At 25.9% G+C, this 15,505-nt stretch overlaps 1 protein-coding gene across 1 annotated transcript in view; it reads right to left on the bottom strand.

Moving 5' to 3' along the window:
• Window positions 1-1,572: 1,572 nt before the first annotated feature.
• LOC101237421 (voltage-dependent P/Q-type calcium channel subunit alpha-1A) overlaps window positions 1,573-15,505 on the bottom strand; it is a 171,320-nt gene continuing 157,387 nt past the window's right edge. The window contains exons 35-40 of the mRNA XM_065799704.1: window positions 10,853-10,980; window positions 10,234-10,330; window positions 7,232-7,337; window positions 6,239-6,343; window positions 5,945-6,042; window positions 1,573-2,005 (exon numbers count right to left, since the gene is read on the bottom strand). Of these exons, the coding sequence (XP_065655776.1) occupies window positions 1,973-2,005; window positions 5,945-6,042; window positions 6,239-6,343; window positions 7,232-7,337; window positions 10,234-10,330; window positions 10,853-10,980 (567 nt within the window). The 3' untranslated portion in view covers window positions 1,573-1,972. The remainder of the gene's footprint in view (window positions 2,006-5,944; window positions 6,043-6,238; window positions 6,344-7,231; window positions 7,338-10,233; window positions 10,331-10,852; window positions 10,981-15,505) is intronic.

Here is a 15,505-nt window from a genome sequence, read left to right as displayed (position 1 = left end):
AACAAAAACTAAAATAAAAATTAATGAACAAAATTTAAAAGTTAAAAATAATAGAATATGATCTAATATTAACAACAACAAGTTTTTTAAACTACATATTAAAGACAATTTTAAGACGTCTTTTAGACATAGTGTGTTCAATGGGTTTGCATGCTCAAATCTATTTTTTCCTGCAATTTAACTTGGCTCGCATGTTTTTTCATACGTTTGAAAATAAGTGGGTTGCGTTTATTAAATAGATTATTACATAATTCCCCATATTTAAGAACACTTGTTATATGGTTTTTAATATTAATGACGTTCTTATCTTTGACTGAGTTTTACAAATTTGTTGACAACATCCTTAAACACATTTTTGAATACTTACTCAGTCTGGCACAATAAATTTGCAAAAATTTTGGAAGAAATTTTAAAACTGGTTTATTTAAAACTTTTTTTTGGGATACAAACAAATGCACCACTGATAGCTAAATATAGAAGTAAGCTCTAAACAACAGTATTAACCTATCAAGTCTGAATTCTTTTTAGCGCAGTTCATAATCAAAAGTTTAAAAATACTTAACTTTAAAAAAGAAATGGATGACTTAGCGCCAAACCAGCCAATACAACGAATATGTTGAAATGAGATAATTTGACGCAGTCTTTAACAAAAGCCACTAAATCGAAAAAATTAAAAGTAATTGCAGTTCAGTGCACTTAAAAATTTTAATTATAGTAATTTAGTGTTTGCAAAGAAACACTATATAAATCATTTTTTAATGTAAACTAATTTTTTTCAACTTTGTTGTATAGGCTGGTTTGGCGCTTAACCATCCAAATATCCATGCAAATTTACTGAAGCATCGGAAAGCAAACTGATTCATACCTTGCAAAAGAAAAAATTTTTATCTAAAAAAACTAACAATTATAGTAGATCCCTAGCATAATTTTATTTGACCAGGTGACCAACATGACTTTATTTGACCAAATAGCCAGCTATATTTGACCAGAAAAACATGTGATTTATAAAACCAATTATATAACTAATTATTTTAAAAAAGTACAGCACCTCCATAGTTTTTAAACTGTATAAACTATAAATTCTAAAGGATGTGAAGATATATAAAACCTTAAATGGGATAATATGCTTGTAAAAAGGAGCAAAATTTGTTCAATAATGATAATATAAAAAAACTGTGACCAGACAAAAAAAAAACTTATTAAAAATGATAAAAAAAATATGGTAAATGAAAAACCTGGCCGAAACCATAAAACTAAACAAAATTTTTTTTTCTAAACAGTATACTACATTGACCTAGGTATCAAATGCAAAAAAAAGCATTAAAAATTCTTTTTTGGAAATATGTCAAGAGGAAATTGATAAAAAAAACTTTTAGCAAAAAAAAACGATACAATTAAAACTAATATTTTATAATTTTTTTCTTTTGGTAAACTTTTTTATGGAAACCAATTAATATGAACCCACCGTTGTTTTGGTATCGTTAAACATGTTGTGGTAAAGTTAACCATATTCCTGATAAAGATAAAACTCTTAGTTTAGTGGCAGGGCAAGGGAAAGAGAAATAAAAAAAACAATCACTTGTTATTTATTACATTTTTTAAGCGTTCAATTGTTTTTTAATTTAACCAAATTAAGTTAACCAAACCAATGTTATTTGTCATAAAGTCAAATTTTGTAATAAAAAAGTTGTTTGTCATAAACTCATAAATTTGTAATAAATAATTAATTTAATAACTTGTTTTGTTTGTTAATTTGTTTAAGTCATATTCTTTAAATTAGAACCGTTGCAATATATTTCCGTCACTGTTTTGCGAAGGATAAAACTTTATTGTCTATTATTTTCTATTTATTGTCTATTTTCTGCTTTTTGCGGAGATAACAGCAATCTGTGGCAAAATGCTTATCGTGGTAAAAATAAATAACAGAGATTTCGTATAAAAATAGAATTCAAACCGAGCTCAATAAGTGCGGTTATGTTTCATTCGCAACCAGTACAGGATCAATCTATAAATATGAAAAAAAAATAAATAAAAAAAAAATCATTAGCATCGAAAAAAAATTTACTTTTTCAATAATAATAAAGAAATAGAACTGTAGTCCCGGCTACCACGTTACCTTCAACCAAACCACCCCTATACTTTTATCTAACCCCACCATTAATCACTTAAACTCTGATACAAGTACAATACAATTCGACACAAGTACCATGCAACTTCTTAATTTTACATAAATTAAAATAAATAAGAAGTAATAAATATTGGGAAATGTTTCCGAGTGGGATACAGCTTTTGCAAAGGTCTGTTAATCTTTAGAGCTTAATTGTTAGATAAATTTTACTTTTAGCAAAATTAAAATGAAATGAGTAAAAAATAACAATTTAACTGGATATCGTGCATTGTGCGTAACCGTACACATAAAATATCTCATCTATATACGTTACCTGTGATAACAACATACTAATATGTTTGTTGCAAGTATCTTATCTTATGATAAAATGTAAAATGAGCTGATATTGTTGGTTTTCGTTCCAACAGTCCTCCTTAAAATGCATTTTTAATAAAAATTTTGAATTTAAGAATCAGCTAGCCAAGAGCTCGTCAGTTTTTTAGTTGACTTGCGTTCTCTAGAAGTCAAACTGGATTAAAAAAAAAAGACAGTTTGAAACATTTATTGATAGAAGGCATGAACAACGAAGTTGAGACGAATTAGTAAAACTTATACAAGTTATAATTTTTTATCAAAATTTCACCTGTAACTTTTTTTTTGTTTTTATACAACGACTTCTTCTTGTGTTTTACAAAAATTTCTTAAATTGTTTTTGTTTACACAGAATTTAAGAGTTTTATAAAGTCTCATTAAACTTCTTTAGGATTTTGCTCAGTCGGTGTGCTTCAAATTATTTTAAATAAAGTTAAAAAACGCCCTTAATTTGGACATAATTGTAGATCAAAAGAGCTAGAACTTTTACAAAGTGTCTAAATCCATAAATTTTCTAAAAAACATGTGTTTTTTTCACTTAAAGTTATAATGTTTTCCTCTTTCCTCAAAAAACAACAACAAAAAAAATTATATGCTGCCAGTAGTTTTTTAAATTCTATTTCCTTCAGAAACATTCTATTGTCTAAATGTCTTTGTTAAAATAATTCCAGCACCGAGGTAAGCCCTCACTTAAGAATAGCATTCAAGAACTTGAGGTTCCACAGGCCTGGAAATTAAAGCTAAAGTTCAGATTCCATAATATTCCGCAATTATTTTACATTAAGTTATATAACATAAAATCTTTATAGACATATTACATTTTCAATAAATTTTAAAAACTTGCATGTACTCCACAGTAAGATTTTTTTTAGTTTGCCTTTAAACAATCTAATCGATTATTTTGCAAACCAGATATTTTACGGAAATATCTTGATTGTTTAAACTAATAACCGACTGACGCCAATTTCTTAAAAACCACCTTGGTAAGCAGAAGATAGTATGGCTCAAAATGAGGTTTTTTAGCTTTCAAAAAAGCAGACCAAATAATATATTAATATATATTGAGAACATAAAAAGGAGAGCTGCTGTATCGACTGATTTAGGTAGAATATGCAAGGGGATGCAACTACATCAACTGAGGGTTTGGGTTGAGGCAGGTATAAATCGGTAAATTTAGTAGCACTATTACATTTCTCACGAAAACAGTATGATATCTGGTCTGCGTTTTTTTAAAAACTCAAAACCTCATTTTGAGCCATACTATCTTCTGCTTACCAACCACCTTAACTACAATGAGAAAGCTTAAAATAAAAGTTAAATAAAAACTTAAAAAAAAGATAGACCATATAAAAGAATTTTTAGAGAAGATTTTAAAAAACAGTTAGCCAATTATATAATTAAAATAGAAAACAGATTATTTAAATTAACATGCAACAAACTTCAGCAAGTAGAAATTAATTATGCAGACCAAAATAACCCGTTATATATACAAAGTTGTCATATATTACAGAACGTTTTGATATTTGAATATAAAGTTTTTGGTAATATATAAAGTTGTTGAATAATTTTATATAAATTTATATATTTTGGTAATTAAAAAGTCTTATTTAACAAATTTGTATTACCAAAAAATTGAATTTATAGACTATTGTCTATAATTTCTATATTTCCATTCAAACCACATATAAATCATGATAAACCATTGTCGTAGTTTATTCCCAAAACAATCGGAACATCTTGTAAAACATACTTAAACAACAACCTAACCAAAAGTACCGATTTGTTTATTGAGCTTAAAATGTTAAAACTTAAATTAAATGTTCAAAATTCAAAAAATTAAAAAGAAATTTGTACATTGTTAATAAAAGAAATTATAAATAATTTTAATTTATTATAAATAAAACTAATATTTTCTGAAAAAATAATTTTTTAGATTGTTTGCAAAGCATCTTGGGCATTAATAAGTTAATTACATAAAATCTAGTTAAAAAATAATGCTGAACTTCCTTTTAATTTCATTAAAATGTTTAAATATTGGTTGAATATGATGAAATTTAGCACCCTTTAACTGTTAATTTCTTGAAAACTACCTAAAGGTTTTTCTGATTTTTCACACAACGAAGCTAAGTTGTTTTTTTTTATTTCAATAATTTTTTACATTTTTCATTGGGTACTTAAATAGAAATTGAATATTTTTTAGAGTAATTGACCTTAACTCTTGTATTTAGCTTTGAGTTAATTTTTTTAAATCTGTTATCCATTTTTTTCATCTGAGAAAAATGGATAACAGATTTAAAAAATCATTTTTCCATGAGAGAAAAATGTTTTAGTTAGAATATACTTAAACATGTTGGCAAAATATCTACCTTTTAAATAATAAAAATATTGCTGGCCTGGCAATCATGAAAAGTCCTTTCTGCAATAGGTTTTATTGCCTTCTATTAAACTAAAGTTTTCTCAATTTAAAAATTTACATGGATTTTTTGAACAACAAATTTCTTTAATTTTTCCATCAAGTTCTTTTGATGGAGAAATTAAACTTTTTTCAACTTCCTGCTTTTCTTTCAATAAGTCGAGTCTCTTTATATTGCCGTAAAATAAATCCAACTCCAAAACCAATCATCTTAAAAATGTCAACTTGCAAAAAAAAATTTTCCAAAATTTCTCGATATATTTCTTTACTTATTTTAGGCAGATAACAATGATAACCAATAATTAACACAATCGATAACAAGAGCAAGGTATAACAACACTCGATAATTGAAAATTCTTTTCTAAAACTAAATTAAAACTTTTTATGTCTTACTAATAAAACAAGGGTTCTACCACTTGATAACTACCTCCTTGATCACTACCACTTGATCACTACCTCCTTGAAAATTGACTTGAACTTAAACTTTTGGTTTAACTACCAAATGTAACTAAATTCACACGCCTAACATTCAATCAGCATTCAATATGAGTGTCTGGTTGTACTTATCAGCTAGAAAGCATCAAGAAGTGAATATTTAGCATTTAAAAGATATTCCTATCTGGATTGTTTTTTATTTTTTTAATATAATTTTAAATATTTTATTTACATTAATGCTATTCATACTGTATACTATATACAAATGTTTGTTCCAGCAAGGTAGACATGCGTAAAAAAAAAGAGAAAGCACAATGATCAAAATACAGAACAATGATCAATGATATTCAAGTCAAATTAGATTAAAATTAAATTATTAGATTAAAACATAGCTACTTTTATATTATTCAAGTAACTTGAAGAATTTATATTATTTATTCTATAATTTAATAAAAATGCGTTTGAGAAAGTAAATTGAAAAAACTTCTAAGTGAATTGGGAGTTGTATAAATATCCAAAATGTTTAGACATGTAATAAATAAAGGTAATAAAAAAAACAACAACAACAAAGTTTCTTTTATTACAGTTTATTTAAATACTCAAAACTAACAACTTACGGCTGACTTTTTTCTTTTACCATTTCTACGAACACTCCTGTAGTTCTCCAAAATAAGTTTTGCTGCAAAAATTTTTCCAATGGACATGTGCTTGGAATCTACCAATAAATTAAAAATTCTTAACTTTTCTAAATGAATAAATAATTTCTAACTTTTCTAAATGAATAAATAATTTTTAACTTTTCTAAATGAATAAATAATTTTTAACTTTTCTAAATGAATAAATAAACAAACTAATCGATAATTACACCAAAAAAATATTTTTTAATAAAATTTTTACATAATTGTATTTACCTCTTGGGTTTCTGGGAATAACTAAGTCTAAGGTACGCTTGGAAATATTTGGAAACTCTGACTTTAACATTTTGCGTAAAGCTAAATCGTTGCTTTTCAGATTTGCTAAAAATATAAACCTTTAAAAAAATTGAGTTTTGATGATGATTGCAATGACAATGATAATAACAATGTCAATGATAATGACAATACTGAATCATCTTACTACATACCTTTCAACTCCTAATTAGCTACTGGTTGGGGTCAAAAGAAAGTGTTTTTTAAAGTCATATTAACAACTTACAACCTACATCCATAAGAATAATGACATTTTCTTTTATTAAATCAAATACACAAAAAAAGCTTATTGCACTAAAAATTTCAAAACATTAAGTTCAAATATTTTAATCTTAAGATATAATTTTTCTATTTGATTTTCAACTTAATATTTTTATTAAAAAATTTTTATATTAATTATTATTAGTAAGAGCTTTACTTTTATCAATTTATATTTTAGTTATACTTTTACAATTGTTATAATTATTTTTTAGTTAATTTTTAAAGTTATTAACAGTTATAAATATTTTTGTTTCTTCATTTGTTGGTGATGATAATAATAATGATAAAGATGATGATGATGATCATGATGGTGGTGATGATAGTAGTAATACAAAATGCATTATTGTTAACAAACATAAAATTCTTAAAAATTTATTTCCAATGTTTTACAAAGAAATTAAAAGTTTAAACATAATTTTATCATTTATTATAAGGGGTCACCCATAAAGGACATCATACTAAGTTTAACTAATGGCAAAACGTAGGAGAATGTTGGCAATCACTCGCAGAGATTTTAAGAATATTGTAGCGCCTTATGTTCAATGAAAATCTCTGCAGAAGGGAACTAATAAACTTCTACTTTTGGTTAGTAATTAAGTTCTAAATGACGTTCTTTATAGACGACCCTTAATACTAAATAATTTTAAGTCTAAAAAATTAAAAAGTAATTCTAACCATTTTCAGTATAAACTTCTAATGCTGTGCGTACCAATGCAAAAAATGTTCCTGTGTAGTCGACTGTACCATCTTTATATAGAGTCATGTTCATTTTAACCAAACGCTAAACTCACACACAAAATACATAAATTAATATTTAAATAATTAAACAAAGTTGTAAAAAGATAAGTTAAACAAAGAGTGAGAAACCAGGTTATCTTTAACTATATATTATCTGGTCTAGTCCTGGATATTTTTCAATATATGACTATTTTATTTGCAGTTATTTTAACTTTATTGTCAGGTCTCTGAATATCAAAATTTAGTAAAATATTTTTTGGCATAGTGTTGCAGCATTTTTCATTCAACCTTAGTTAATTAAAAAAAAAAAGTTTAAGAAAGTTGTTAAACTTTATTGTTGATCATTTTTAAAGCATTTAAGTAAGAAATTATGATTGCTATAAAATTTAAAATATATTATACTTTTTTATTTTAATCTAAACTTCAATAACAAAAAAGATTACAAAACAAATAAATTTGTGACAATTAAAAAAAAATTTCAAAATATGGATGGTTTTGCAAACAATTTCTTGGTATACCATTTATATGTCAGCATAGAGTATCTAATTTCGAATGTTTTAATTGAAGTAGCAATAACATATCTGAATTCAGATAGCTTGTTATGGATACAGTTGCTACTACATTTGTTATGCAAGACCTCTACTACTTCTCTGGCAGTTCCACACCTAACTTTTTTCTTTAAGAGGCAGCCATTTCCTTAACATTTGTGTTTCAGAGTTAGTGATTAGAAAAGCAAAATAATAGTCTCCTTACTATTAGCTTCATGCAAAATAATAGTCTCATTACTATTAGCTTCATGCAAAATAATAGTCTGCTTACTATTAGCTTCATGCAAAATAATAGTCTGCTTACTATTAGCTTCATGCAAAATAATAGTCTGCTTACTATTAGCTTCATGCAAAATAATAGTCTCATTACTATTAGCTTCATGCAAAATAATAGTCTCATTACTATTAGCTTCATGCAAAATAATAGTCTCATTACTATTAGCTTCATGATCTTGAACAGTGTGACTAAGTAGCGTTTTTTGTGTTAAAATTATTTTAATGGTTTTTGTTGATATAATTGCTATAATAAAAAACAATAAAAAACAAGATTATATTTATTATTATTATTACTGAATCCTTAAAAACCTATAGAGTAAATTTAGAGGTATTTAAATGTATAAAAACCAAATAATTTTTAAAAAAATTTTTTTTAAGGAACTTTGTTTAATTGGAAAAAAAAAATATTTCATTCTAAAAAAGTATTTATTCGACCCTATAGCTACCATTTCCGTTTTTAACAACCCTTTACTGGAAATTTAATCTTTTAAAAATGATTTTATACTGACAAAAGTTATACAAGGTTTTAATTTCTATGCAAATTTCACTTCCAAGAGTTTTATGACAATTTTTCGAAAAAAAAAAAAAAAAACTGAAAATTTGACCATTCATAATAAAAAATTATTTATTTTATATTAAAATTATAGCATCTTATCCAGAAAAAGATTCTCCACAACATGATTAAAAAATATATGCAAAATCTTTATTCAATAAATAAATAGGAGCACATTATCTTTTTTATTCTATCCTCAATTTCATTCTACCCGCTTTTACTCTATAAAAAAATGTAAGTAAAAAAAAATTACAACTGAAAATTACATGTATCTATGTTCATAGAAAAAAATAATTTTTAAAAAATGTAACTAAAAAAAATTACAATTTAAAATTACATTTATCTATGTTCATAGATAAATCAAATTTTCAATTGTAAATTTTTTTAGCTTCATTTTTTTATAGAGTAAAAGCACGTATAATAAAATAGAGGAAAGAATGACTTATTGAAAAAATATGAGGATTGAATAAATAAGAATTCTATGTTCTAAAGCATTTTAGAATGCAGAATTCTTGAAAATAAAATGTTTAAGAACACCGCAAAGAAATTTTTTTTATTGATAAAATCGGTTTTCAATAGAATGAAATAACTGGATGAATAAAAGTCTTCTCATAACTTCTTCATTTGTTTTCATTCCTGAGTTTTTGCAGAAACAATTTATCTAGCTTCTTGAATTTCTTTAATAAATAGACATCTTGGCAATAATAGATTTTTCATTACTTCAGCTCCATGAATAAAAATTCAGGCAGAATTTTTCAGTTTCCAGGCAAAGTAACAGAAACTAGCTAATATTTATTTCATTTATATATTTGAATTATTTATTTCCACTTGATGTACAAATTAGGACTATATGTAACTTTGTTTAATCCTATAATTTCAGCAAATTCATTTTTTTAAAAAAAGTGTTTTGAAGAATATTATCAGCATTTCGATTTCTTGATCTTCCAGATTTTGACTTGTCAACAACAAGTCTTTTTTTTTGTTGGAACACCTTTTGTATATATTTTTATTCTTTACCAAAATCTGTCTCTGTGTCTCCTTATACTTGACATATTTTGATGGTAACTTGTATGAGTAAGATAATTTTTGTGAATGTTTTTCATGTCTTTTGGTGAACATCTGCATATATAACAACATTGACTGTAACAAAGCTGGTTACAGCAAAATATATATCAAAAACTATCTGCTATCAATGCATTCAAACTAAGGATTACAGTTAGGTTAAACTGTTCCAAAGTGTATGATCAAAAAAAAAAAAAAATATTAGTAATATAAACCATATAACCTAAAATGATACTCAGTAAAATTAATTTACAATAACAGTAACATAAAAAAGTTAATTATTACAAAATGAAAAAAACCCATTACAAAACACTTGTCAAACTCTTATATATCTTAAATAATATTTCTGCTAATGTTTACTATTAAAAAAGTTTTCAGCATGCAGCATTGACAATTAATTTTTAAATACTTTGGCACATTCTGCCCCACTGTGCCTCAGTGAGATAAATATATGATTAAAATTTCTAAAGTCACTTGCATATATTAAAAATGTTAATTACCTTATATGCTACAACTTTTAAACACTTTCTTCCCAAACCTAATGGTGGTGTCATTTGTCTTAATAATTCACACAACTCGGTATATTGTATGCGACCACTAAATGAATAAAAAAAAAATGAACAGAGTCATCACACTAGTTAATAAAAATAAATAAAAATATAAAAAAAAAGTAAAATGAAACCATAGAACATATAAGTTTATTACCAGTGTTGGTACAAATTTTTTTTATTGTAACGCATTTTCTCATTTTTATAACTAGCACATTTTTATGCATTTTATATACAGAAGTATTAACTGTTATATATTATATTAATTGTTATATATATATTTTATATAAAGAAAATTTTTTTTTTTTTACGAAAGAAAAAAAAAAAAAAAAGCTTTTTTGAATATCTTTTATTAACAGAAAATATTTTAATTTTAACTCATGTTTATTCAACTTTTTTCATTGTAAAATCATAAATTTCAGAATTCCTAAAAGTTTAGAAAATGTAAGTAAAATTTTTATTATTAAAAGTTTTTTTGTTCAATTTTAATTTTCTTTATTTGTAATTTTAAGTTTTATTAAGATTCGATCTTTGATTATATACATTTAAGAAAGAATGAAAAATGAAAAACCTAGCCCGAGGGTCAAAATCTGACCAAACAGTAACAAATTCATCCAAATGATGAGGTCCAAGAATACTGGAATCTTCAGTTAGAAAAGAGAAATTATCCATGATGACAGCAACAAACAAGTTTAACATCTAAAAAAACATTTTAAAAACACTCATATAATAATAATATTAACAATAACAACAACAACAATAGAAACAATAATAATAAAAGGAATAGTTTAACCAATGAATATAGTTATAAAGATTCATTACTGTTATAGTGATATATTTTACAATATTTATTTATGTTGTAAGAATTTATCATTGAACAATAATTCATTACTTTTATAACAATTATTTATCATTGTTATATTTCAGTTTGCATGACTATTTATTGAGTCTATAAACACCTGTACTTGAACATCAAGTTAAAAATTCTGTTCCATTGCCAAAAATTTAAACTTTACAAAAACAAAAAACACAATGGAAAAGTGTGAAAAAAGTAATAAATTATTCTCTATGCAAACATTTTTTGCATTTTTGTTATGGATTTGCAATTTTGTTTATGGTATCAATTTGTGTTGAATCAAATTAATCAATTTGTAAACAGAATCTTAAATAAAAACAATAATTTCCAAAACTAAATTAGTTAATTTTGACTGTAAAATTATTTCTAAAAATATTGAAGTAGATTTTAAATACCGGTAAATCTTCATAAAAAGTTTTAATAGATGAAATATGTTAAGAAGAATTTAAGTGGTCAGGAGGCAGCATTGAAAAAAAAAAAACTTGTAGAAACGTATAAAGTAAAATTAAAAATTTGTATTATGGTACCCCACTTGTGAGGTAACTTATTACAACCTATGATAATCATAAAAAGTCAATAAAAGCGTGAAATTTAATGAAAATTAATAAGTTTAAACCAACTAGAGCATTTGGATCTAATATGCATATAATTACATACAACTTTCAATAAGTACAACACATTAAAAAACTGGTTTTTCAAGATCACTTTTGTTACAGTGGAGTACTACAGTTTCAGCCTCCCTCTTGCATTAGTGTTGTGTCAAACATACTTGCTGATAAAAATAATTGTGTTATTTTAAATGTAATTTTTTTTTTCAATAATTATATAATCAAAATCATAAGCTATCAATTAGATCATTGTGGGCCTATTGATAGCAAATGGTTGTGAATCTATTAAGCTCTTACACCAAAAAAGTGATCTATTAGTTACTGTTTTAACCATATGGAAACTGAAACATTGCAGTTGTGCTGACTTTTAACAAGTTTCCACAACTGTAATGTTTCATGATTCTCTATGTAATATGGTTCTCACTATCCCTATTATAAATTTCTACCTAGAGTTTCTGTTGATAAAATTTTGATTTTCTATAAAAACTAATGTTATTTTTCTGATTTGTTCAAATTCAAAAGAAATAAAGCTTAAAATTACTAAATTTCAAGTTTTATTTATTTTTATTATTAATTAGTAAAATGTAAAACAAAAATAAAAAAAGTTTAATGTAATCTGTTATATTTTAATACTGAAGTTAATGCTGCTGCCACTACTCATTCATGAGTGTTTGAAAAAGTCTTTCAGCATTTCTTTTATAAGAAAATGTCTCACTAATATAAATTTAAAATTACATTAAAGTTTTTTTAAGGTTTCCAGTTTTACTTTTTCAAGTTTTGAAAAAATTTGTATACAAATTTTTAAAGAAAAATTTGTATACAAATTTTTAAAGAAAAATTTGTATACAAATTTTTAAAGGAAAATTGGTATACAAATTTTTAAAGAAAAATTGGTATACAAATTTTTAAAGAAAAATTGGTATACAAATTTTTAAAGAAAAATTGGTATACAAGGTAAAAGGTACAATATCCACAGTTATTATCTTTAAAACTATAGAATTGTTTTGCATTTAAAAAAAGAAAGTTTTAAAAAAAGCAAACAGAGGATTTTAATCTCCCACATGGTGACCTTAACTATTTTATAAGCAAAAAGGTAGAAATAAAAAAACCATTAAAATAGTATCAAAGTCTATTTAATTTGTTATGAGTCAACTGAGATGTCTTAATCTAAAATTACACAAAGTATTGTTGATGTGGTTATAAATGGCTATAAAATCTGCATTTCTTAAGAATCTTCAAAATATTTCTAAAACTGTCCATCATAATCATAGATAATATAATTATATATTTATAATTATATTTTGTTTGTTTATAAATAATATGCATCTTTCGTATATATTTTTTAAATCTTTTTTAGAATTACTAAAGTTTATATTTTCAAGATGTAAGGTAATGAAAAATGTTCTATTTTATAGGTGATATATTGAAATTGTATCTTAACAGGCTGTTTTAGGTAAAAGAAGCTAGTGATTACCTTATTTTAAATAAAGGGTATTTTTTTTATTTTTTGTTGGTTTCATATAACTTTATGATGTTCGAATATGAATTGTATGAACTGAACAGTGTTTAGTACAGTGTTATTGTCTGGTGGTGATATTTAAAGGATTACAGGTTAGATTGTATAAAGTTTATTTTAATTTTGAATATGCATTTTTTTGTATATTTTTATTTCAAAATTTTTTTAAGTAGAATGACTTAAAAGCTTCCTTTCCTGCCTGGATCCAGGAGATTACATAGGAGGCACATTTATCAGCAAAGAGAGATAAGATATCAGCCCAAGGACCGTAACGAAGCAAATCACTGAAGGAATCCTAGTCAGCTTTAGGCTAGTAATAAATAGTGCAAAGATAGGGCAAGTCCAAAGATAAAGTATGAGATAAAAGATTTATAGAGATCATTGCGCGAACAGAATTACCTAAAGGAGAAAAAGAGAAACTGAACACAAGCTAAGGTCAGACACAAATTACAAATCAAGGAGTTAAGGTAGATGTCTGAAAATCAAGTCGCACTGTTAAATATCCAAATAAGATATTGAGACTTGCAGAAGTTATTAGCTTTAATGCCAGCACGGTCAGTTATGTTAGAGCAAAGCCATTCAGTGTAAGGAGCATTAGTCTTCAATAGCAACAATATTGGCAGAGGGGTAAAAAAAAAGGGCAAGGTCAATTTGATTGGAAATGACATCTAAAAGAGTGCAGTCTTTTGAAGAAGGAGAACGATAAAGAACAAAAAGAAAGGTGATCGAGTGAAGAGGTGCTAAGCGGAAGCATACAAAGAATGGTCAAAGGATTCAGACCTGATTTTATGAAAAATAGGTGAATTGATGCGTAGATATGCCCCCAACCCAAGCAAGTGGCTATTGGAGTCTTTGCAAACCAAGGGACAGACCAATCAGCACTGAGATCAGAAGATAGAACAGTGGAATTTAAATTAGTTTTATAAAGACCAAGCAAGTCTGGGAAATTTTGCATGTGGTGAGATTCAACCACTGATGATGAAAGATTGCTTTACAGACCACAAATCTTTGTAAAAGATATATTAAAACAGTTAATTGGTCGGGATGGACTTTAGTTTTAATATTTTGGGTTGCTCATTTCATAATTTAAGTTTAGAGATAACTTGACTCAATCATAGATAGAGCACAGCATCTAAAGTAATGAGCCATACAGTTGTCTCAATCCTGCTAATTAACCCAAAGTTGTAACTTAAAGCTCTTTATGTGGCCTCAACAATGTGCACCAAAAACATTAATGGGGACACCATCCATGCGCAATCAGGCACTACCAATACTCTGATATTTAACAGCTATTGATGGAATAAGCATTTCTGAGAGCTACTGCAGAGTTCGGAAAACCTTACTACCAGCCGGATTTCAACTGGATACAATTAACATTTGCCCAAGATGAGTATTTTTATTGAGATACCATATCTAGCCTTTACTCAATCAAGAGCCTTGAAGCAGGGGAATTTTAGCTGGGTGTAGTTAACATATACCTGAGATGATTATTTTTATTGAGATACCATATCTAGCCTTTACTCAAACAAGAGCTTCAAGTTTGTTTCTCCTAGCCTTTGTTAAAAAAAAGCAAACCCTACTAGGCACCAGGGCATGGAACAGGTAGTACTGGGTTACATGATACCAGTAGCAGGGTGATTGTGATGATCCTGAACTTGTCCTGACCTGGGTTTAATTCCAATAAAGGTGTTATCAGTAAGACAATTAGGTAACAGGTATGTTACGTTTAAAATGCATTATAACTTTTGTGATCAATATTTTTAAAGTTACAAATTTTTTAAACCAATATTTTCAATAAAAAAGTTTCACTTGATGATATGAAAATTTATACGAATTTATTATTTATTATAAAAGATTTGTTGCTCATTATACATTGAGTTTTTATAGTAAATTCCAATAAAGACGTCTTCAGTAAGACAATTTTTCTTTTTATCACCTATTACATTGGTGTCATATTAAAATTTATTTAAAAATTTTTTATTTTTTTTATTAAATTTGTTGCAGGTAATCTGCGGTGCTTGAACTTGACTGAGCAATGGAATCCCACAGCAAAATATTAAACATTTTTATTGAAAAAACTTTTTATATAAAGGAGGATAAGAAACAAAAATAAAGCCAAACGAACAAATGTTCATAATAAACACAGATTTATTTTAAGAAGAAAAAGCTTGTACACAAATTATAGTCAACAGTAATTTTATTGTTAAAGTATACATATAACAAAACAGGGCATATAAGTAAACA

The sequence above is a fragment of the Hydra vulgaris genome, chromosome 06 (genome assembly GCF_038396675.1).
Source record: "Hydra vulgaris chromosome 06, alternate assembly HydraT2T_AEP".
In the NCBI taxonomy this organism is placed as follows: domain Eukaryota; kingdom Metazoa; phylum Cnidaria; class Hydrozoa; order Anthoathecata; family Hydridae; genus Hydra; species Hydra vulgaris.
Note: the sequence above shows the minus strand (reverse complement) of the source record. Positions and strands in the feature narration are given on the sequence as shown.